This window comes from Trifolium pratense, linkage group LG5 (assembly GCF_020283565.1).
Source record: "Trifolium pratense cultivar HEN17-A07 linkage group LG5, ARS_RC_1.1, whole genome shotgun sequence".
Lineage (NCBI taxonomy): Eukaryota > Viridiplantae > Streptophyta > Magnoliopsida > Fabales > Fabaceae > Trifolium > Trifolium pratense.
The window spans coordinates 54320167-54344167 of record NC_060063.1 but is presented as its reverse complement, the minus strand read 5'-3'; the positions used below and the strand labels follow the sequence as shown (position 1 = coordinate 54344167).

Genomic DNA, 24001 nt, shown 5'->3' with positions numbered 1-24001 from the left:
TAGAGGTTAAGGTACCCACATCTTCTCAAAATATCTGCTTATTTTTTTGAAAGAGTTTACTTTTGATTTCTGTTGTCTCATTTTCTAGAATAACAAAAGTAGATGGAGTACATTATTTGTAAATGGCTTTGTTGGAAATGTACCAATGTCCTGAATTGTAATGGAGTACATTATTTGTAAATGGTTCTGTTTTTTTAATATTTGCTACTAAAATTCTGAAGTTTTTCTGAAACTCGCCGAATTTCAATAATGTTGTTCACCAATTTTTAATTAATTATGTGCCTGTAGGTGCACTGATGCAATTGTTGAAGGCAAGGGTGGACTTCGCTTGGGGCTGTTACTGTTGTGATTTTTATTCAAAATCTGTTGTTGTTGTAATGATAAGTAAGAAGTTGTTGTAATTTGTTATCTAAGGTCCTCCAATTTTAATGGTTTCTTTGTCTCTGTGATTCACTTTGTTTAAAAAAAATTGAAGTGATTTCCCTTGTATTTTGTTGTTTAGTTTAGGTTTGAATGCTCGTTCTATCTCTGCACTCTTTTTTCCTTCAAGGTTTTTAATGAGGTAGAGAAATTCTTACTTCTTGGGTTTTGGTCTAATTAATCCCCTGAGATTATTTTGTATCCTTCTTATTTTATTTTCATTCAATATATTTCATTAGTGTACTTTTTACGTAACTTGTTTCTTCTTTGGAGTGCCAACACAATCTTAGTTGTGACCTTTGTACCAATTTCACCTGTATTTTATCGAACATAAACAGCTAAAATCCAATGGTTATTGTTGCAATTTAATACAAGAGCTCTTTTATTGGAATTTCACTCCCCCCTGGATGAGCAGCTATATATAAGTCCAAGGTCCATGCATGCTTCACATCACAGGATATTCCATCCTTCATTTCACCATCAACAACCTACACATGAAATAAGAGTAGTACTTTGCTTCAGTGCACTAGAAACACACAATCACATCTTCTTCTCTTGTAGAAATATGCATGGCGTGCTATTTTCGTTTGGTTGAGAGAAACAACATATTGTTCAAAGGGAAGATTGTTCATGGTCTATATAGCATGAGAGTAACTCTGAAAATGTATTATTTTCGTTTTGTATAATTTGTATTCGTTGAAGCGTTATTGAGCGGTGTAATATTACTCAAATGTTACACCGGTGTAATTTGATCCCTCCCTATATATATATACACACTGCTTTTTTAGTTTTTTTTTTTTGATATTCGATTTATATTTATAGTGGCCCGCTCCCATTTTTTAGGCTAGCTCCGCCACCGCCCTTAGGTTCTATGTATCTACAAATTCTAATTTGTCCTCTTTGTATCGGGGATCAAGTACTCTTTCTACTCGCTTTAATAATATTGATTTTGCTTATAAAAAAATAAACTAAAAACAAAGATAATTTAGAAAATGGTGTCATATTTTTATATTACAACAAAAAAATATATATTAACTTATTTCATTTTTTTAAGTATTGTATATATCACTAACTATTTTTGTTTTTGTAACGCCCTAAACTATTTACGCGCTATTTATCAAACTAAAATAAACAGCAAACATTTAAAGCATCACATTCAATTAATTACATGAAACACGCCTGCATAAATTTATTTCACAAGCAGCGGAATTAGAAACTTGTCCTAATCATCGAAAACATGTACTTCAATATTTATATTTCACCATTATACTTAAAATAGTGTATCGTAATAATAACTTAAGTAAGTTTAAGTACCAACATATCCATATCATGATCACATCATCCATGATATGAACAAAACAACATAAGTCTCGACAATAAAAGTCATAACATCAAAATATAACAATTCAAGTAATACAGGCTAGCAAGGTCCTAGACATAGTGGTATATACATCATAGCACTACTCTAGACTCGAGCTAAACATAAGCAACTAAGATGAAGTAGCATAACTACACTCATCACCAAAAAGCTAGATTCAAGCAACAAAGGGCACACGACTACTCCTGGGATATATGATCCTCAACCTGAGTATTTGGACCCCCAAAGGTCCAGCACAAACACAAAACAGGTTGGATAACATAATCATAATTAGTGACTAATATATCAAATATCAGACACTAGCATAGAACAGTTGAATAAATTCAATTCATACAACTCACATATGTATTAAGAACATTTAGACATTCTCAAACATATTCATTTATTAAGTACTCAACAATTTGAGGAATACAAACATCAACAAATAAGGAAATACACAATGATAAGTATCACTTAACAATTAAGAATATCACATAATTCCTAATGCATTCTAATTAGATATGATTTCACCTAGACATATCTATATGCATGTGGTATCACATAATCCGAATGTTTTAGATCATCGTCTCTAAAACAACAGTAAACTAGATCATTGTCTCTAGAATACTTATCAATAGACACAACTTATGAATGCATGAATGTGCATATATCCATCATATGGCTTTATTTCAACATCAACATATAATACGGATAACATAATCCAAATATTTTAAATCATCGTCTTTAGAATATATCTCATCATAATAAATCATCAATTATTATCATCCATAATTTAGTCACAAGACACTAAGATCATACATCATCGTGAGTTTACCAAATTCAAATTAATTAAAACGCGAAAATTTAATTTAAAGTTAAAGTAGTGCCAAATATAAGAAAACTCCATTAACTAAGAATAATTTCAGAAAACGGACTCCGGAATCGAAATTTAGGCGAAAAAATGAGAAAAATAGATTCCGGGTGAATAAGTCAACAAAAGTCAAGGTCAACAGTCCACCAAAAGTCAGCAAAAGCTTTGCGACGGCCAGGTGCGTCGCTGCGCGCACTATTCATCCTACATAATATATTTTCTGCACTTTTTATCCCAAAAACCCTTTTTTTTCCTTCCGAAATTCATCCCAAAAATCCCTGAAAATTCATAATCGTGATTCCTATGTTTATGGTGTAATTAAGACTACTCATAACATCTTAAAGCATCAAAAGAACAACATCTAAGTATCATTTATTCATTAACACTTCAATATTTTCACCAATTTGGTGAAACTCCCAAACGACATCAAGAACTTTTTTTTTTTTTTCATATAAATTTCATCTCTAATCATGAATAAACACCTAAAGGATCATATGAAACACATTCCCATTAATTTCCACCCAAACTCTTATGAGAAAAATGAGAGAAAGGGATGGAGAAAAGGGTTTTCTCCTCTCTCAATGATTCCACCTCTAAATCTTGAAATCCATACCTTAGCTCAAGTTGAAATCTTTGTTCTTTTTCTTGATTTTGTTCTATGCTTCTTAGACCTTCATTTCTCTTCTTTCCTCTTCTACCTTCTTGTTTTTGTTTTTGACAAAATGAATTTTTGTTTCTATATTTATTTTTTTTTATAAACTCAAGGTTACTATATTTATTTTATATACTCAAGGTTACTTTTTAATTTCTACACCCTCCCTCTTTACTTATTTTTACTTAATAATAGGGGTGCTCAAATATAAATCAATCCAAAAAATAACTGCAAACCGATAAAAAAACCGAAAACTGTAAAAAATCGAATATTTTTTTATGTGTTTGGATGTTCTTTTGTGAAAATCGCTGGATGGGATCGGATTTTTGATTGATTTTTCAAAACCGATCCAAACCGAACCAAACCGCATACATGATTTTTAATAATTATTTAACTTTTTTATTAGTATGATATATTGCATTAACATATTAATCGTTAGTTTTTAATTTTCTCAATAATACTTATTAGTTCAATTTCATCTATTTTTTTTTTACTATTTCATAAGTTTCAAATATTATTTTTTAATATATTATGTGTTATGTTTTACGTCAAATATATTATTTTACCATGTATGTATAATATTAATATTTAATTAAATAAAATTTAATTTGTAATTTGGATATCCAAAAACCGATCCAAATTAAACCGTATAAAATTGGATCGGAATGGATCGAATATCCAAAAACCGATCCAAATTAAACCGCACAAATTTAATTTTATTTTTTAATTGTGTTTGTACAATTGGTTTGGTGCCTTGGTCGTTGAATAATTAATGGACACAATAAAATAAAAAGAGGATAATATCTGTGTGTCCTTGAATTGCAACGTTTACACACATAGTGGATAATTACATTTTTGTCCGTTGACTTGGTCCATATTATGTAAGCAACTTTTTCTACTTCACTATTACCACTTTCAAACTCTACAAATTTTTCAATCTTTCCGATCTGCTTGTTTGCCTTGTGTTCTGTTTTTGAACTTGAAGGATGGCTGAACGAATTTTATACGGTGTTGCTGAAAGCATCATTAAAAGGTGACTTCATTTTCAATCTTTTATCTATTAATTTATTCAGTTAAAATTATCATACATGATTGTTTATTACAATTAATTCCAAGTAAAAATGAAAATAGTTACATACATGGTTTGCTGAATATTTTCTTTACAATATAGTTTGGCTTCTGCTGCTTTACGTGAATTTGCACGGATTAATGGTGTTATGGATGAGTTCGAAAGACTTAAGAACACGGTTGAATCTATTAGAGCTGTGTTGCTTGATGCTGAGGAGAAACAAGAGCAAAGTCATGCCATCCAAAACTGGGTAAGAAGGCTTAAAGATGTGCTTATTCCTGCAGATGACTTGCTAGATGAATTTGTTATTCAAGATATGATACAAAAAAGGGATGAACCTCATCAAAACAAAGTAAAAAAGGTACTTAATCCATTCTCTCCAAACAAATTTGCTTTCCGCCATAACATGGCTAATGAGATTGAGAAAATACAAAAAATGTTTGATGATGTGGTGAAAGATATGTCTGTGTTGAATCTAAACTCCAATGTTGTGGTTGTTGAGAAACCTAACAATGAATGGAGGGAAACCAGTTCTTATGTGTTAGAATCAAATATCATTGGAAGAGATGATGACAAAGAGAAGATTGTAAACTTGTTGAGACAATCCCATGGAGATCAGAATGTTTCTTTGGTGGCTATTGTTGGGATGGGTGGTTTGGGAAAGACAACTCTTGCTCAGTTGGTATATAGTGACGACCAAGTTCAAAATTTGTTTGATAAGAGTATGTGGGTATGTGTCTCTGATAACTTTGATGTCAAAACTATTGTGAAGAACATGTTGGAGTCACTAACCAAGAAAAAAATTGATGATACATTATCATTGGACACCTTGCAAAATATGCTTGGTGGAAATTTATCCGGTAAGAGATACTTGTTAGTCCTAGATGATATTTGGAACGATAGTTTTGAAAAGTGGGATAAATTGTGGACTTGCTTGATGTGTGGTGCTCAAGGAAGTAAGGTTATAGTGACTACTCGTAGTAGAACTGTGGCTCAAACCATGGGTGTATGTGTCCCCTATGCTTTGAATGGGTTGATTCTAGAAGACTCTTGGAGTTTATTAAAGAATATTGCATTTAGGGATGATACCACCGGAGTGAATCAAACTCTCGAATCAACCGGCAAGAAGATAGCAGAAAAGTGCAGAGGCGTTCCATTAGCAATTAGATCATTGGGAGGCATATTAAAGAATAAAAGAGAAGAAAATGAATGGGGTCATGTCTTGCGAGGTGACTTTTGGAAATTGTGCGAGGAAAAAGATAGCATCATGCCGGTCCTAAAATTGAGTTACCGAAACTTGTCACCTCAACAAAAACAGTGTTTTTCTTATTGCTCTTTATATCCTAAGGATTGGGAATTTAAGAAGGGTGAGTTGATTCAAATGTGGATGGCACATGGTTATCTTGAATGTTCAGTCGAAGGGCAATGCATGGAAGATGTTGGTAACCAATTTGTTAATATTTTCTTGATGAAATCATTCTTCCAAGATGCAAAATTGAATGAAGATGGTGATATAAACTGTTTTAAAATGCACGATTTAATGCACGATCTTGCAACACAAGTTGCTGGAAATGATTGTTGTTACTTGGACAATAAAGCAAAAAAAATTATAGGAAGACCAGTGCATGTATCAGTGGAATCAGATGCAGTTTGTTTGTTGGAATCATTGGATGCTAGTAGGCTGCGAACTTTGATTATGTTTACTTCCTATGGTGGCCAAAAGATATGCCATGAAGATGAATTGACAATTATTTCAACATTTAAATACTTACGTGTCTTGAAACTAAAGTATTTATATTTGAGCAAGCTTTTTGGTTACATTGGAAAATTGAAGCATTTAAGATATCTTCACTTGTTAGAGTGTGGGGGACTAGAAAGTGGTTCCAAATCTATAGGCAATCTATTTTGTTTACAAACAATAAAAGTTTCATTGGGAATTGGTGCTGAAGTTGTACTTTCTACAAAAGTTATCTCAAAATTAATCAATTTGAGACATCTTGAGATTAATACTCAGACCTTCAAAGATGAGCAACCAGTTAGATTTGGTAAATTGAGTATACATCATCACAAAGGTGTGACTTTTTCCAAATGGATTTCTCCACTCACAAATATTGTTGAAATATCTCTTAGTTATTGCAAAGCTTTCCGATACCTCCCACCGGTGGAACGTCTTCCTTTCCTTAAGTCACTTAAGTTACGCTGCATTAATTATTTGGAGTACATATATTACGAAGAGCCTATTCTTCATGAATCATTCTTCCCATCTTTGGAGAGCCTACACATTTATAAATGTGATAAGCTGAGGGGATGGAGAAGGATGGGAGATGATTTAAATGATATTAACTCTTCACATCATCTCTTGTTGCCTCAGTTTCCTTGTCTATCTAAATTGGCAGTTAGAGAGTGTCGGATGCTGACTTGCATGCCTACTTTTCCAAACATTAAGAGCTTGTCATTGAATTACTGCAGTGTAGAGATATTGCAAGCAACACTATGTAGTGCAGCTTCACAATACTCAATTGGTTGCACTCCTCTTTCCATGCTCAAATCCTTGCGCATTAATGAAACCATTATGGATATGAAAAACGTCCCACAAGATTGGTTGAAAAATTGTACTTCTCTTGAGAATCTTGAGTTTGACGATCTTTCAAGTCAATATTTTCAAGTAATTGAAATATGGTTTAAAGATGACCTCATCCGTTTTTCTTCTCTCCAAAAAATCACCTTTCAATTTTGTATGGATCTAAAGGCATTGCCAGATTGGATATGCAACATCTTATCACTTCAGCACATCAAGATAGACAATTGCACAGATCTGGTATTGCTGCCCAAAGGAATGCATCGTCTTACCAACTTACGCACCTTAGAAATCATTGTATGTCCACTCTTAGGTGAAGCATGCCGGACAGAAACAAGTGCAACTTGGCCTAAAATTGCTCAAATCCCAAACATAATCATAAAAAGTGATTGAGATTAGAAAGGTACACATTTCTTCTTAAAACAACTACTAGTATTTTTGGTCTCTATTGTTTAGTTTTGTCGATTTTTGAAAGTAAATAGATTCCATTATTTAAACCTTTTGAAACAGTTTTTAATTATTTTTTTGGCTCTAATTTATACTTGCAATTTATTTTCTTCACTTACTTATTTGTAGTTTCAAGTTTAAGGTAAATGTTTTTAAATTGTTATTTTAGCATGAAAAAACTGATTATTTGAATGCTTAATTACAGGTGAAACTGGAAGGGGGAAAAGCTTTTCTTTTGACCATATTCCAGAAGAATTATATTGAGCTAGCTAGCTTGCTCAATATAAGAAATGGAAGCATGGAGAAGATGCGTGAAAAGGCTGTTGATGTTTTTCTTAATTATCATTGATGAATATTTTCCTTGTCTTTAATTGTAATGTTATTGTGCTTGAACATAAGAGGCTGATTGATTGATCTATTCTACAACTTTTCCATGAATGATCTACTTGTGTTGTGTTCTAATTGGTGGATAGTTGGAATCGGATCGGTAATGTATAATAAATTCGTATTTTGGATCCAAATTTTCAAAGACAGTGGATTTGGAAAATTGTTCCTGGTGAATCGACATGAGTTTTGGATTTGTTATCTTTCCTTAAAAAGCTATTTCTTGCAATTTCAACCTTGATACAAACTCATATAGTGACTAGCTAAAATGATTTTTGTCTGATTTATATACCTAACTAAAGTCAGATGGGGAGGCCCATAGGGTACATCTGTGGCGGAGAAGTTAACGGAAGCAGTGACGACATTGCATGTGTGGCTGTGCTCGTCAATGGTGGCTTTGGTGGTATCACCGTCACAGCATCACCACATGCATTCCATTCTATCATGAGAAAGGTGTCTAAGCCTAAGATGTCACAAATATTTTTGGTGGCACTACATTCTTATCTGGACCCTTAGCAACAAACTCCTTAGCCAAACCAATCCTCTTCAAATCCTTCTTTGCCTGTATCACACATCTATTAGTCTCAAATATCAAATTGCAATTTTGTTCATTACACAATTTTGATACTTAGTTTAGAGTGACTTCAAACTGAGGCAAATACATTAGATATCTTTATTTCTCCACAGCTCCACTTATGCATGCAGCTATTACATTACCATTAGGAAAATTCACTACTATAGGAATATGAATAATTTCATTTTGTTTAATGTAAGCAAAAACAGATGTAGTTGGCAACATAGGAATTACCTCTCTTAGTCATGTTTTCTGAACCTGTCTTCTGGAGCAGCATCATCAGGTTCTGATATTGATCCTTGGTCAAGGTCATGCTTCTATTATCACTAAGCTTGCAAAGGCTAATATTGAATACATGTGAAGAATTTGAAATTTCTACCAAACATGTCTCAAAGTTAATCAATTTGAAGCATCTTGAGATTACTGATGCAAAAGTCCTTGAAGAGAAAAAAACGACATCTGGATTTAGAAAATTGGACATGGGAGAGCGATACAAGGGTGAACATTTTTCAAATTGGCTTTCTCCACTTTCCAATATTGTTGACATCACTCTCCATAATTGTGAAGGTTTGAAGTATCTCCCACCAATGGAACGTCTTCGGTTCCTTAGGTCTGTACGTTTAAGTCACCTTCCTGAACTGGAGTACATATATTATGAAGAACCATTTTTGTTTGAAACATTCTTCCCATCTTTAGAAAGACTCTTTTTATGCGAAAACAATAAGTTGAAGGGATGGTGGAGGATGAACGATGTTGTCAATGAAGATGACCATAACTGTTCACAGTCACACAATCTCTCCTTGCCTCCATTTCCTCCACAACTTTCTTTTTTAACAATTGACGAATGTCCAATGTTGACCCGTGTGCCTACTTTTCCAAACCTTGACAAGAGACTACAATTCCGTAGTTCCAATATGGAGACATTGGAAGCAACAATAAACTCAAAATGTTTGATTGAATTCCCTCCTCTTTCCAAGCTAAAATACTTGCAGCTAGAGAACGTTGATCTGGATATGAAAAAATTCCCAGAAAATTGGGTGCAAAATCTAACTTCTCTGGAGCTTCTTGAAGTTGTCAATTTTTCTGATAAAAAAATTCAGGATATTGGAACTTGGTTTTTGGAAGACTTCAACTATCTTCCTTCCCTCCAAAAAATTGAATTTTGGAAGTGTTCAGAACTAAAGACATTGCCAGATTGGATTTTGAACCTCTCCTCACTTCAGCACATCACCATTTATTACTGTGAAATTATAGCTTACCTGCCCGGAGGAATGTCTCGTCTTGCCAAATTACAGACCCTAGAAATAGTTAATTGTCCCCTCTTAATGGAAGAATGTGAGACAATAACAAGTGCAACATGGTCCAAAATTGCTCACATCCCAAACATAATCTTAAAGGTACCCACCCACATTTCCCAAACATAATCTTAAAGGTACCCACATGAAATGAGAGGTAACTTGCTTCAATGCACTAGAAACACACAATCACATCTTCTCTTGTAGTGTTGCTAAAGAAATATGCATGGCGTGCTATTTTCATTTGGTTGAGATGGTTTCCATCATTTTGGGGGACGATGGCAGTTGGTGTTGTTTCCGGTGCAAGGGACGGACTTTCGTCGGAGTGTATTTCGAGGTTTTTGCTTCCGGTGTCTGAGTGTGAATTCACGCTTAATTCAGTAATTTGCTTGGTTCAGTAATTTGCTTGGTTTAATGACTTTAGTATGTGATTAAAAGCTTGTTAGTGTTGATCAGAGTTGTGGGTGGAAAATTACGGAAAACAATGGTTTGGTTTATTTGAACAAATTGCAGTTGTTCCATGATTCACTATTTCTTATAAAATGCTGCCAAATAGGCGCTATGATATTGTTGTGTGGTGGAATTTGAACAAACTGCTATTTTCTGCAATCAACGATTGACAACATTGGACTTGCGGAATAATATTGATTTGTTTAAATTTTGCTATGCTGTAGCCGCAATTTGAAAACATTGGTATTGATGAATTGAATTGTGTGTGAGTTGCGGGTTGGAGATCCGTGGCCGGTGCCAGGTGATCAGCGGGAGGCGAGGAGCACCAGCACGGCGCAGAGTATTGTGGCTAGTTTAAAATGATAATGATTGGCCTCTATTTTATCATTGCCTATATCAGGGAAGTGTATTTGACTGTTTACGAACATAGTTTTAGGTATTTCATTTACTACTGATGTCATGGACAAAAATGATTTCCATCTCATTTGATTGGTTGACGACACTCAACTGTTTCTGTTTCTGGTTGAAACAACATAGGTTTCACAGATGTTTCAACATTTGGTTCAACATGCAGATTAGAAGCAATTTCAGATTGTTTCAAAACATTCACAAAAACAATGAAAGTTTCAGTAAAATCAACATTTTTGTCCACATAATTTAAAGGGATTCTGACCAAGGTTTTAAATTGCGGACCGCATCACCTGATGCGGCCGCAATATTGCGGATGCGGTAGGCACTGCAACCGCATCGGACCGCAATTGCGGTGTGAACTCAAATCACACGTGATGCCGCAACGCAACCGCAACGCAACAGCATTTCACCGCAACACAACGGAGTTTTGACTGCAACGGCCGCAACGGTTCAATCCAATATTCCTTTTCGTAAAAATTCAGAGAATCTCACCTTTATTTTTTCCTTTATGTCCTTTCATTTTAAAGTTTCTGTCTTCTTATGTCTCGATGACTTAAAAATGAATTAAAATTTATATAGAATTATAAGTAAAAGATATATAAGGAATTACAATAATTATAGTATTTTTTCTGTGTTTGTGCGGATAAAAAATTATTTCACGTCGCAACGGCCGCAATTGCATCGCAGTGTCCGCATTAGCCGCAATCACAATACCTGCAACCGCAACCGCATCCACGACCGCAACCGCAATTTAAAACCTTGCTGAGAACATTAACCGGGTAAGATGAAGTATCAAGAAAACTTACATTTTCAGAATGGAAATGATTTTAATCTAGTGTACAAATATTTAAGTTAAACTTTTACACCCTCTAATTGTATATGTTTGAGAAGAAATAATTTTCAAGCTCTGAAGAACATAGTTTTAAATAACTACCTTAAAATATAAATAATCTTCAAGTTTTGAAGAACATAGTTTTAAATCAAAGCACACTTACCTACCTTAAAATAATTTTAAATAACTAATTTAGATAAAGTTCGTGCCAACTATATATTTACTCACATATGATCAAATGTATGAATTTTATTAGACATTAACTGTAAAATTAATTTACATTGCCCATGTACATTGACTAAGATATTCGAAATCAATTAATTAGTTTTGATATGGAAAATCATCATTATCTCAAAAAAAATAAAATTGAAAATCATAAAATCTATATTATATATAAAGTAAATATATGAATTTTGACGTGGACTTTTCATAATACTAACAATACCTTTGTTTTTTTTTAATAGCAACAAAAATATTTTATTAACAAACTCAAGATAATATAAAACACATCTTTTTTTTAGTAAAAAAAAAATAATAATTTATTACTAAAAAAAGATATGACTTATGTTATGGATATTGTTTTGGCCAAGTGAAAAATTACTTCCTTCTTCAGTTCTTGCTACTATATTAGACACCATAATCATGCCAAAACTATCAAGTGCAGTTGGTACTTGGGAACCACATCAAGAGACCATTCCTATCCACACATGGGTGCATCCATGGCTACCTATGCTAGGGCACAAATTGGAGGGTATCTACCAGACGATTCGTTTCAAATTGAGTACTGTTCTTGATGCGTGGCATCCAAGTGATGGTTCTGCATATGCCATATTGTCCCCTTGGAAGCCTGTATTTGATTCTGATAGTTGGCAACAACTTATGCACCGTTTTATTGTACCAAAGCTAAAGGCTGTATTTGTATCTGATGACTTTCAAGTGAACCCAGCAAGTCAGAAACTTGATCAGTTTTATTGGGTAATGAACTGGGCTTCAGTTATCCCAGATCATCTGATGGTTGACACGATGGATATCTTCTTTACCAAGTGGCTTACAGTTTTGTATTGTTGGTTGTGCTCAAATCCTAACTTTAATGAAGTTTTGAAATGGTTTTTGGGCTGGAAAGAACTTATTCCAAAAGAACTTTTGGCAAATGAACTTATTCGATACAAGCTCAATTGCGGTCTTGTTATGATGAACCAGGCTGCTGAAGGCATGGAAGTTGTGCAACCTGGTTTGAAGGAGAAGATAAGCTATTATATCAGGGTAAGTGAGCAGAGGAAATGTGAGACTCATCAGAAAGCAGCAGCCTATGTCAGTGCAGATGGTGCGAATGAAATGAGCGTGAAAGAAATCATTGAAGCCTATGCTCGGGATCATGGTTTACTGTTCAAACTTAAACCTGGTAGAATGCATAATGGCCATCAAATATATGGGTTTGGCAATGTCAGCATAATAATTGATTCTCTAAATCAAAAGGTCTATACCCAAAATGAGGACAGATGGTCTTTAGAAACTCTTGGGCGATTGCTAGAGTTACATAATCGATCTCTTAGTAAAAGACGCTGAATTCTGTGTTACTTATGTGAAGTAACATCTCTATTTCTTTAGAGTTTTTGTATGAGTTATTTTCTCTTGATTTGTTGGCTACGGATATTGTAGTTTTCGTATGTTTTGTCTCAATATCCAAAACATTGTGAAATTATATTCAGATAGTACACTCCATATATGAGCTTATAGTAATGAAGATGCATTGAGATATGTACATTCTTTACAAAATCAGTCAATCACCATTGAATAAATTATAAATCTATGTGGATGTATTTACCATATTTTATTAGCTGTCCTTCATGTAAACTATATGCCTATGCCTCTCTTAAATTATCCCATGTTACGTTTGGAAAGATATTTTGATAGTTTAAAAATGAAGGAATTTAAGAAAAAGAAATCAATATTATCTCAATATAAGTAGTATATGTATGACTTTCTCATCAGATGACATAGATACAAATAAAATGTGTGACATAATATATCCATGGAGATAAAGATTGAATTTCTCATGGGTCACGTTAATTAGTGTTGAGAATTGCCTTTGAATTGGATGAAAAAAGCAAGAAAAACAGGTTTTTTGGGACTGGCCTGCGCTAGGCGCAGCACCCCTTGCACCTGGCGCAATGCAACATTGTTGTTGCAGTTTTTTGCTGTTGCTCACGCCCAGGCGTGGCTGACCTGCGCCCAGGCGCAGCTCTGCTGCTACTTATTAGTTCTGCTGCATTTTGCAGCCGCCAGGAAGAGAGAGAAGTGGAATTTTTAGGTCTTTTCAACATCAATCAAGCTAGGGTTCAAATTCAAAAGGGGTTCTTTTGGGTACACTCTAGGGATTGAGAACTTATCTATTCCATCTTGTAATCATTATTGTTTGAATCTCTTGGTCACGGGAAGAGATTCGGGAAAAGGGAAGAATTTAGGAAAACTCTAAATTCTTGCAACTCTTTGTGGTTGAATCTTTGTAATCAAGTTGAATCATTCATAGTGGAACGGAGAGCTCTCTCTCCCTCAGAATAGGTCATTATTGGACCGAACTGGGTAAACAATTATTCGTGTTTTTTTATTGCTTTTGGTAGTTTAGCTTTTGTTGTTTTATTGCTCATCCATTTGATTTGGTTGCTTCAATCCATTTGTCCCGCACACTAAGTATTATTGGTGTGGTTTTTCGGTTCGAATTCACAACAATTAGTTTCAATTAAACATGTGTTGTTGTGTAGCATATCGTTGATTCACTTGTTAGATTAATTACACTTTGCTAAGTTTGCTTGGTTGACAAGCAATTTTCTTAATCCGTACGCAAACAATATACAAGAGGAAGGAAGTAGTATTTTCATAAGTATATTTTTCAAAAAAAATAAAGTAAATAACAATTTCATAAGTAGTCATGGTTGCGGAGTGGTTTGGATAGTCCCTCTACTTTTCTCTTCATGGCGGCGATTTGGTTAATCTAGTGTACTAGAAACAAACTTTGTTTCAATAATGAAATTGTTTCGCAATTCTCTCTTAGATTGCAAATTGAGAATTTCGCCCTTTTGCTTAGAGCATGTTTCTTTAACCAACAGATGGTGACAACAACAAAGTTATTAAAGGAGTTTTAGATGTAGTAACAAAATTACAATTTAACCCGTAACAACCGACTCGTTCTATCCGTCACCCGTACAACTAGACATCTGAACAAACTGAAGATGTAGATGATCAGAATTGGGTCTAAATTAAACAGTTGTAATTTTTATCAATTTCGTGATTTTTGGCTCAAAACTTGCCGAAATTGACAGATACACAAACCTAGTTGCGAGCAGCCCCGCACATTTTTTTTTAGGAAAACAAATACTCTAATTTTTATTAAGTAAATAATTAAAAATAAAAAGTTTTTCCTCAGGACTGTCTGATCAATTCGACAAATACTCAAATCAACATTGAATAAATATAAATCGTCTGATCCAATCTCGACGGTCGAGATCGATAACCGCATGGAACTGTATGAAAACAGTATAGCATCAAATCTCGATCCCTTTATAATCCAAACCCACCTTTCTTCTCTAACCTCATCAACGAAGACTGCAAAACGCAGCAACAAACAAATAAAAACTCAAAACTGAAAATTGCTAGGTTATTGAAAGGGACAAAGATAAATCCAATTAATTTGTCATAGAATTGTTTCAGGTCAAATTCAGAAGTTTCTCTTAAAATTAATTTTGAAAGACTAAATCAGTTTAAGAAAAGAGAATCAAACATATTGAAAAGTGGTCGCGTTCAAAACTAATATTTGTAGAGTGCAAATATAAAACCAAACATGCACTAAAAATTTATTTAAACATATGATAATCATATATATGTGCCAACACTTTGAGAAAGTAGAATCAATATCCTCCCCTACAACAACACAAACCCTTACTTTTACTACAAAAGCCACCCCTAGGAAACTCGTATTTATTTATACAAATATAACTACAAACTTTATCGTTATTTGGACATGGCCCTTTTTCAGCGCAGTATGTATAATAATATGCTTCTCCTACAATCAATCAATATAATATTGTTAGAACAATAAATAAATAAATAAATATGTATGTATGTATATAGGTATAGAATAAATAAATTTGTTACCTGGAGTCAAAACAGAAACGATGCATAGAATTGCAATGAGAAAATACACACACTTGATGCTTGCTGCCATGTTTGAAAGATGAATAAAGATCTACATTACAAGAAGCTATTTATATTATTCACTACAAGAAAATCACTACTCCCTCCAGTCCTTAATATAAGAGATTTTTTGTATTTTAGATTCATTGCACATATAATGTATTTAGTCAATGATATAGACTAGATACATTAGACTGTTAATAAATCTAAAAAGTCAAATGTCTCTTATATTAAGGACCGGAGGAAGTATATCAATTTTTTTTACTGCATTAAATTAAAAGTTGTTGACATTTTCAAACGAAATATGGGTATTAATAATTTTCCTTATCCATGGTTTAATTTAGAATAAAGTAAATTTTGACTTTTTTTAAAGAAGTTATCTTTGACTATTAATAAATAAAAGGAATGCACAATTTTCAATACAATTTTTTATTTATTTATGATATATTATCAAGTGTCCTAAAGATATACTCCCTCCGTCCCAAATTATAAGGGAAAAAAACCCATTTTTTTTGTCCCAAATTATAAGAGAAAAAATCATTTTCAAGAATGTTTTTTCCTTATTTTCATAAAATTAAATGCAAATTGCATTTAATTTCTTCTCTCTCTCATTTTCTCAATAAACAACAACCAATAAAAATTGTTTTTACATCTTCCTATGCAACTTATTCCAAGAAAAACCCACAAAAACATACTTCAAATTCTCATGTTTTACTTTTTCTTAATAAGTGTGATTTTTTTATTTTCCCTTATAATTTGGGACGGAGGGAGTATGTTAGTTTTTTTTTTTCCTAATAATATATTCTCTCCGTCCCTAGTTATAATCATTTTTTCAAATATAAAATTTGTCCATAAATATAAGCACATTTTGAAGTTCCTAAACACATTTTTTATTTTTTTCAAACATAACCCTATTTAATAGGGGTGTTCATGCATGCGGGTCAAACCGCGAACCCAATCCAACCCAATCCATTATTTACCCGAACTCGTTCATTTGCGGGTAGAACCCGATCCAATCACCATGCCCACAAGTATTCGGTTCGGGTATTGGATTTGAGTTTTCTGAACCCGTCTACCCATGAACCCAACCCAGTCATGAAAAAAATGTGTTTTATGAGAATTTGCTGCTCTTATTTATATTATTAAGTGTTATGATTATGGATGAATTTTTATTTGAAGTTAAATGAGTGCATTTTATTCAATTTAAATGTTAGAAATGTGTATAAATTGTATTATAGGTTTTTATAGAAATGTGTCATAATTGCTATAAAAAAATTATTTTTAATTTTATGAACAACCCTCAAACCCAACCCAAACCAACCTGTTAATAACCGGGTTGGTTGGTTCGGATTTGATACTGGAAGAGAAATTTTTTTTTCTACCCCAACAATCTTCATTCTACCCCAACATATTTTTTAAAATACCCAATATACCCTTATTAAAAATTAATATATTTTAAATTTTTTTTTTGTCGTATTATACTGTTCCGGTAGAATTTTCATCCTCCCAAAAAACTGTTCCAGTAAGTATTTATCGTTACCGGTAAGTTAACTTTACCGGTACACTTTTTAAAAAGTGTACCGGTACACTTTTTAAGTTTTCCGGTATGTTAATGTTACCGGTACACTTTTAAAAAGTGTACCGGTATGTTAATTCTATATTCCAGAAATTATATCCAAAACAATTGATAATTTATAAGAATTCAATCCCATCCCGAATAGTGCATAATTTGTTCTGGTTTGTTAAATTATATAATCTTTTGATTTAAACTATGGGTGCCTTCATCTGGTTTATTGATTTGTATCCCATCCGGAACAGTTGTATAATCTTCTGGTTTTTTCTGATTTGTTAATTTGGTCTAGTGTGTTAATCTTTTGATCGAAACGGCGCTCCATTTGGCTAGATCTTTGAACCTTGAATTTTTTACTCTTGGTGAACATGAAGCTAGCATGACGACTTGGGTTGGTTTTGTTGAATCACAACCTGGGTTTTTGTCTTTGGCTTCTTGGCGTTGATTTGATGATTTGTACACAGATTGGGATATTGGTTTCTTCCACTACCGTCGGAGCTGCCGTTTCCTCCGAAAGATTCATCATCATCGATAATCAGAGCCTTCTTGTTCGATTCGCACGAATAATTGGATCGATTGCACAGATTTTACAGGAAAAGGAAAATAAAAAAGCGAGATTCGTGTTTCGATGAAACAAAAGAGAAAGAGGAATTTCGATCGAGGGAAAGGGAAAGGAAAGAGATTGGGAGTGCGGAAACAAAAGAATGGTTATAGCGGCTATATGATGTTACAGATTGAACTTTTGGAAAATTTAATATACCAGCATAATTTTTCAAAGTGTTCCAGTTAATAAAAAATGTGTACCGGAACACAATGTTGGAGGGTGAATAGATTTCCGCAAAAAATGAAATGAATGGTGAAAAAACAATATAAACAAAGGCTAAAATTGGAATATCATATTTTTTGTTGGGGTGGAAGGTTAAATGTAGGGGTAGAAAAAAAAAATTCCTACTGGAAGTGCGAGTTTGATGATGAACCCAACCAAATAAATATTGAACGGATTTGGTAACGGATTAGGCCAAATCCGGCCCAACCCAACCTGCGTACACCCTTACTATTTAATACTACTAATTTGATTTGAAATAGGAAAAGCTTCAACTACATACAAATACATCTTTTTTTAAAAAAAATTGGGTTCATAACCAATAATTATAAAGAATTACTCCCTCCATCCCACAATGAGTGACCCATTTTAGCTATATCCATTATTCATATATCTTCTTTTAATCATATTTTTTTATTAATAAATAAAAATAAATATTAACATATAAGATGTTATTGGATTCGACTCCATGAATATTTTCAAGATATCATATGCGTGAAACGAGTTCAGATCAGCTTCATTTCTTTATCCTTCTTTTCCTTCAGTTTTTCCACCGATGAAAAATTTAATTGGAGGAAAAGGAGGATAAAAAAATGGAGCTGATCTGAACTCGCGTGAAACAGTCAACTGTGTCATTTATTGTGGGACGGATGAGTAATATTTTTAAAAAAGTTTGAGGGTTCAATTGATGTGTGTTCTTGAATTTGCACATCGTTTGCATCATCATTGACTGATTGCTAGATGGTTACGTCACACAATTTATTGTTACAATGTCAACTTTGCTAAAATTTGCAATTTGCTTTTTTGTGCCTTCTAGGGTGGGATAGTGAAGGATCTCTCCTCCCACCGTGAACGAGTTAAAGGAACCGTTGGATGAAAGATGTTGCGATGTACTTTCTCCGTCCCATTTTATAAAAATTATTTTGACTAAATGATACTATTCACTTATCTTGGTTTGACCATATTTTTTTTAATAATACTCCCTCCGGTCCTTTTTATAAGGAACACTTTGAAAAAATCACACAGACCAATGAAACACATTTAACATAGTTATTTTTATTTAATACTCTTATAAATTTAAATTTATTCCATGTATACCCTTACTTAATTACTCTTTATTCAACTAGCTTACTTATTTTTAAATTCTCTCTCATAATAAATAAGGGCATAAGTGAAATTGAACATTTAAAACATTTGAAAATTGGTCAAAGTTTCTTATAAAAAGGATCGGAGGGAGTATATAAATATAAATATTAACATATAAGATTTTATGAGTATTTTCAAAATATCAAGTTTTTATAATTTTTACTAATAAATAATTAAAGATATTAATCATCAAAATTATGCGTTGACATATGTACGATAGTCAAACTAGTTCTTATATTTTGGAAAGAAGAAGTGCTATCAGTTTGATATGCATCTCTTTTCTCGTTCTTCTGATTATCTTTCATTTCTCTCTACCCTACAATTGTCTACACCATATCAATTTCTCCTCTCTCTGCTCTCTCGCCCATTCTTCCTTCTTCACTCTCTCTTTCTTGCTGCAACAACACAAAACTCTAATAGAGCAAAATTCCTAAAATATTCAATGATTTTAAGCAAACTTAAAGTGGATATGTGATTGAATATTTTCCTTTCTTTAATTAAAATTGCAGATTTCACTTACTTGTTTGTAAATAAAATCTACCTCGTGTTCTTTTTGATGATTTTCGGACCAGTATAAACGTCCCGCTCCGACAGCGAATGTGTGTGTGATCGAATAGAATATTCCTGTCATTAATATTTTCAAATGTGGATGGCACATGATTATCTTGACTGTTCACTGGAAGGGAAATGCATGGAAGATCTTGGTAATCAATTCGTTAATATTTTTTTGATGAAATCATTCTTCCAAGAAGCAAAATTGAATGAAGATGGTGATATAATTGGTTTTAAAATGCACGATTTAATACACGATTTTGCAAAACAAGTAGCTGGTGATGATTGTTGTTACTTGGATAATAACGCAAAAGGATTTCGAGGAAGACCTGTCCATGTATGGGTTGAATTTGACTCATTTTATTTGCTGGAATCATTGGATGCTAGTAGGCTGCGAACTTTGATTGTGCTTTCTTTTAATGATGATGAATTATTGGATAGAGAGAAACAGTCAATTATTTCAACATTCAAACACTTGCGTGTCTTGATGCTATGCAATTTTGAAGATGTCAGACTATGTGTGTCCTTTGAAAAATTGAAGCATTTAAGATTTCTTGACTTACTAAAAAGTTGTATGCTAGAAAGTCTTCATAAGTCCATAGGAAATCTTATTTGTTTACAAACCATAAAAGTGAGATTGGATGAAAAAGTTGTACTTTCTACCAAAGTTGTCTCAAAATTAATCAATTTGAGACACCTTGATATTAGGACATGGACCTTCGGAGACAAGACACCAGTTGGAAATTTTTTTGGATGGCTTTCTCCTCTCACATATTATTGAAATAACTCTAACTTATTGATGACGAATCGTCACACTCTCTAATCCATGCCTATTTTAGCAACATTAGATGCATTTTAGTAGGTTTTTAGCAATAAATATAAGAGAAATCTAATCATAAGCTTGATTACTTGTTTTGCAAGAAAACAGGAAAAATTGCAGGAAATGGATGATTTTCACTACGCTGGGGGCGTAGCCCATCACGCGCCGCGTGATGGAGATCACAGGGAGCTTTGATTTTCACTCTGATCACGCGCGGCGTGATACCTGACCACGCGCGGCGTGATGCTCTGATCAAAAAGAAGATTGCTCTCTGACTTGATCACGCGCCGCGTGATACCGTTATCACGCGCGGCGTAGTTGATGGATTTGCAACCACGCGCGGCGTGATAGATCTGGCGCGCGGCGTGGTTGCATTCAGTATATATGGTTTCTGCATAATTCTGTTTTCTGGTTGGAAAATTCTGCAATTTTGATCTACATTCTGGGTTTGGAAACTTCAAGATTGGGATTAAAGACTCCAGAGGATAGCTCCAAGCACATGGATTCACAAGCCATGACGTTGAAGCTAGGACGCGAACGAAGGAAGATGAGGAGCTAAGCTTCTTTGGAGGTAGGATCTAGGATAGTCTAGGATGTAGATGAATCAGTTGTAATATGCTATATGTGTAAGAATCTACTCTTTTCATAGTGTTGATTTAATGCAATTCGATGCTTAATGCTTTATAATCCTTCATTAGTGTTGTAATGATTTCGAGTTAAGTCACGTGCGAGAGTATTGATTTAATTTCTGAACTGAATTGCATTGAGCGCTCGAGTGTCTCCGATCGAGAGATTGAGACATAGAGTGTAGCGAACGATTGACGCGCGTTAATATCATTCGTTGTAGGTAGCTTCCGCCCGAGAGATCGGGGGAGTATCGACAACGAATAGAGTGGATTTTGACAAGAGATTGCGATTCACTAATTTGTCGATCTAGTTGTGAACACTTGAGTAGATTCCTATGATATAGTAGATTGCATGTGGTTTAGCTATAGACTAGGTGATTCCGATGATTCTACCTCGCTTTTCCATTATATCAAAGCACGTTTTCTAACAATTCATCACTCAACATACCCCCAATTTATGTGTATTTCTTGCATAATGTTTATGAGCACTATTCGACTAGTTTAATCACACAATCCCTGTGGATTGATATTTTTATTACTACGTGGTAATTCGTTCACTTGCGAAATAATCCATCAAGTTTTTGGCGCCGTTGCCGGGGATTGTGATTGATTCGACAAGGCAATAGTGTTCATATTTTCTGTGTTTTCTTTATTTGTTCTGTTTTTACATTTTTCTGTCGAGAGCGTTCTACTTGTGTGTTTCCTTGTGCATGCGGAGGACAGGTCCCATTGAGCTGCAGTTCGATCCAGAAATTGAAAAGACAGCTCGCGCAATTCGGAAGGCAACAAGGGAAGCTCAAGCTTCAAGAGGAAGAGCTTTGCTAGGTGGTACACCGGACTGTCAAGGACAGAGTTCAGCTACTATGGAAGAAGAGCAGGATCCACCGGTCCACGTTCCACCGGTTCCTCAACCACAAAGACGTACTCTTGGTGATTATGGGCGGAGAGATAATGACGCCCTAGCCAATCAGGGTTTTCAACCGGCAAACCCGGTTTCTTTTGACATTAAGAATACCGTCTTATCCGCACTCAAAGAAAATCCCTACTCCGGATCGGAATCCCAATGTCCCAATCTACATTTATCACATTTTTATGAGGCATGCGATTATACCGACCCGCCGGGGGTAAGTGAATCGGATAAGAGACTTAGGTTGTTCAAGCACTCTCTCACCGGCCGTGCTAAAGATTGGTTGGACACGATACCCGCCGGAACTATTGCGACATGGAGACAACTTGAGCGGAAGTTCTTAGACCGCTACTTCCCTATTCATAAGTTTTTGGAAAGAAGGGTTGAAATTAGCAACTTCGAGCAAGCGGATGGGGAAACGTTGTATGATGCTTGGGAAAGGTTCAAAGTTTGTCTTAAAAGGTGTCCGAATCACGGTTTCGATGGCCACAATCAGATGCAAATGTTTACCCAAGGTTTGAGGGCTCAAACGCGAATGATACTTGACGCATCAGCCGGTGGTTCGTTGAAGAACCGTGACGAAACTGAAGCAAGAGAATTGGTGGAAAGCATGGCTCAAAACGAGTATAGAGCTACTAATGATAGAGGAGCCAAAAAGAAAGGCGGAGTGTTGGAATTGGATACTCAAACAGCCCTATTAGCACAGCAAAAGCTCATGACTAGCCAAATGGAAGCAATGATGAAGCTGCTGTCCAATCCACAAGTTCAAACTTCTCCAATAGGTAAAATTGACAATGTGCGTTGTGATTTTTGTTTACAGGACCACCCCAATGGCGGATGTTTCCCGGAGGGTTCAGAGGAAGCTCGCTACTTAGCCAACTTCCGGAAGCCGTACAACAACAACAATAACGGTTCCGGATGGGGAAGCAATATGCAAAGTCAAGGTGCACCGCAACAGCAGCCAAGGCCTCCATCAAGGATGGAAGAGACTCTAAATCAGTTCATGCTCATGACCCAAAGCAACTTTGAAGCGATGAAATCGAGTCAAGCAACCTCTAACAAGAATCATGAAGCATCTATCAAGAATCTTGAGGTGCAAATGGGTCAACTCTCAAGGCAGTTTTCAATGTTGCAAAACCAAGGAGGTTTCGGTGGAAACACTCATGATAATCCGAAAAATGAAACTTGCAATGGAATCACTTTGAGGAGTTGAGAGATACCAGAAAGGCCAGCTGTGGAGAAGCCCTTGAAAAAGAAGGTCATTGAGGGAGAGGTTGAAAGTGAACAAGAGGTTGTAGTCAAAAATGAGAGACATGAGGGAGAAGTGAAAAGTAAAATTATGTCTAAGGAAGTGGAGATTAGTGAGGATGAGGAAGAAGAAGTTGAAAAACAGAGAGAGATAAAAGAAAAAGAGAGTAAGAAGGTTGAGAAAGGTAAAGGAGTTGATGAATCGCCATATGCTAGGATGCCTTTTCCTAGGAGAAAGAAAGTTAAGAATCTTGAGCGGGAGAAGGAGTTCAAGAAGTTCATGAAGGTGTTGAACAAGCTTGAGATGTGATGATAAATTTCGCAAGTGCACGAAAATCACGTAGTAATAAAAATATCGATCCACAGGGATTGTGTGATCAAACTAATCGAATGGTGTTCATAGACATTATACAGAAAATACACATAAATTGGGGGTATGTTGAGTAATGAATTGCTAGAAAAAATGCTCGATACAATGGAAAAGCGAGGTAGAATCATCGGAATCGCCTAGTCTATAGTTCAACCACATGCAATCTACTATATCATAGGAATCTACTCAAGTGTTAACAACTAGATCGACAAAATAGTGAATCGCAATCTCTTGTCAAAATCCACTCTATTCGTTGTCGATACTCCCCCGATCTCTCGGGCGGAAGCTACCTACAACGAATGATCTTAACGCGCGTCAATCGTTCGCTACACTCTATGCCTCAATCTCTCGACCGGAGACACTCGAGCGCTCAATACAATTCAGTTCAGACATTAAATCAATACTCTC

General features: G+C 34.6%; 3 protein-coding genes across 3 annotated transcripts; all 3 read left to right on the top strand.

Annotated features, from left to right (window-relative positions):
- The first annotated feature begins 4037 nt into the window (after positions 1-4037).
- On the top strand, positions 4038-7955 carry LOC123883219 (putative disease resistance protein RGA1). The gene is made up of 3 exons (XM_045931959.1): positions 4038-4333; positions 4472-7350; positions 7600-7955. Exons 1-2 carry the CDS (start codon positions 4287-4289, stop codon positions 7338-7340), a joined length of 2916 nt encoding a protein of 971 aa, XP_045787915.1. The 5' UTR covers positions 4038-4286; the 3' UTR covers positions 7341-7350; positions 7600-7955.
- A 708-nt stretch (positions 7956-8663) lies between these two features.
- Positions 8664-9776, top strand: LOC123886907 (putative disease resistance protein RGA1). The gene has a single exon (XM_045936179.1). The coding sequence runs from the start codon at positions 8664-8666 to the stop codon at positions 9774-9776; it is 1113 nt and encodes a 370-aa protein (XP_045792135.1).
- Positions 9777-11904: 2128 nt separating this feature from the next.
- On the top strand, positions 11905-12906 carry LOC123886906 (septin and tuftelin-interacting protein 1 homolog 1-like). Its single transcript, XM_045936178.1, has one exon. It carries the CDS (start codon positions 11905-11907, stop codon positions 12904-12906), a length of 1002 nt encoding a protein of 333 aa, XP_045792134.1.
- Positions 12907-24001: the final 11095 nt, after the last annotated feature.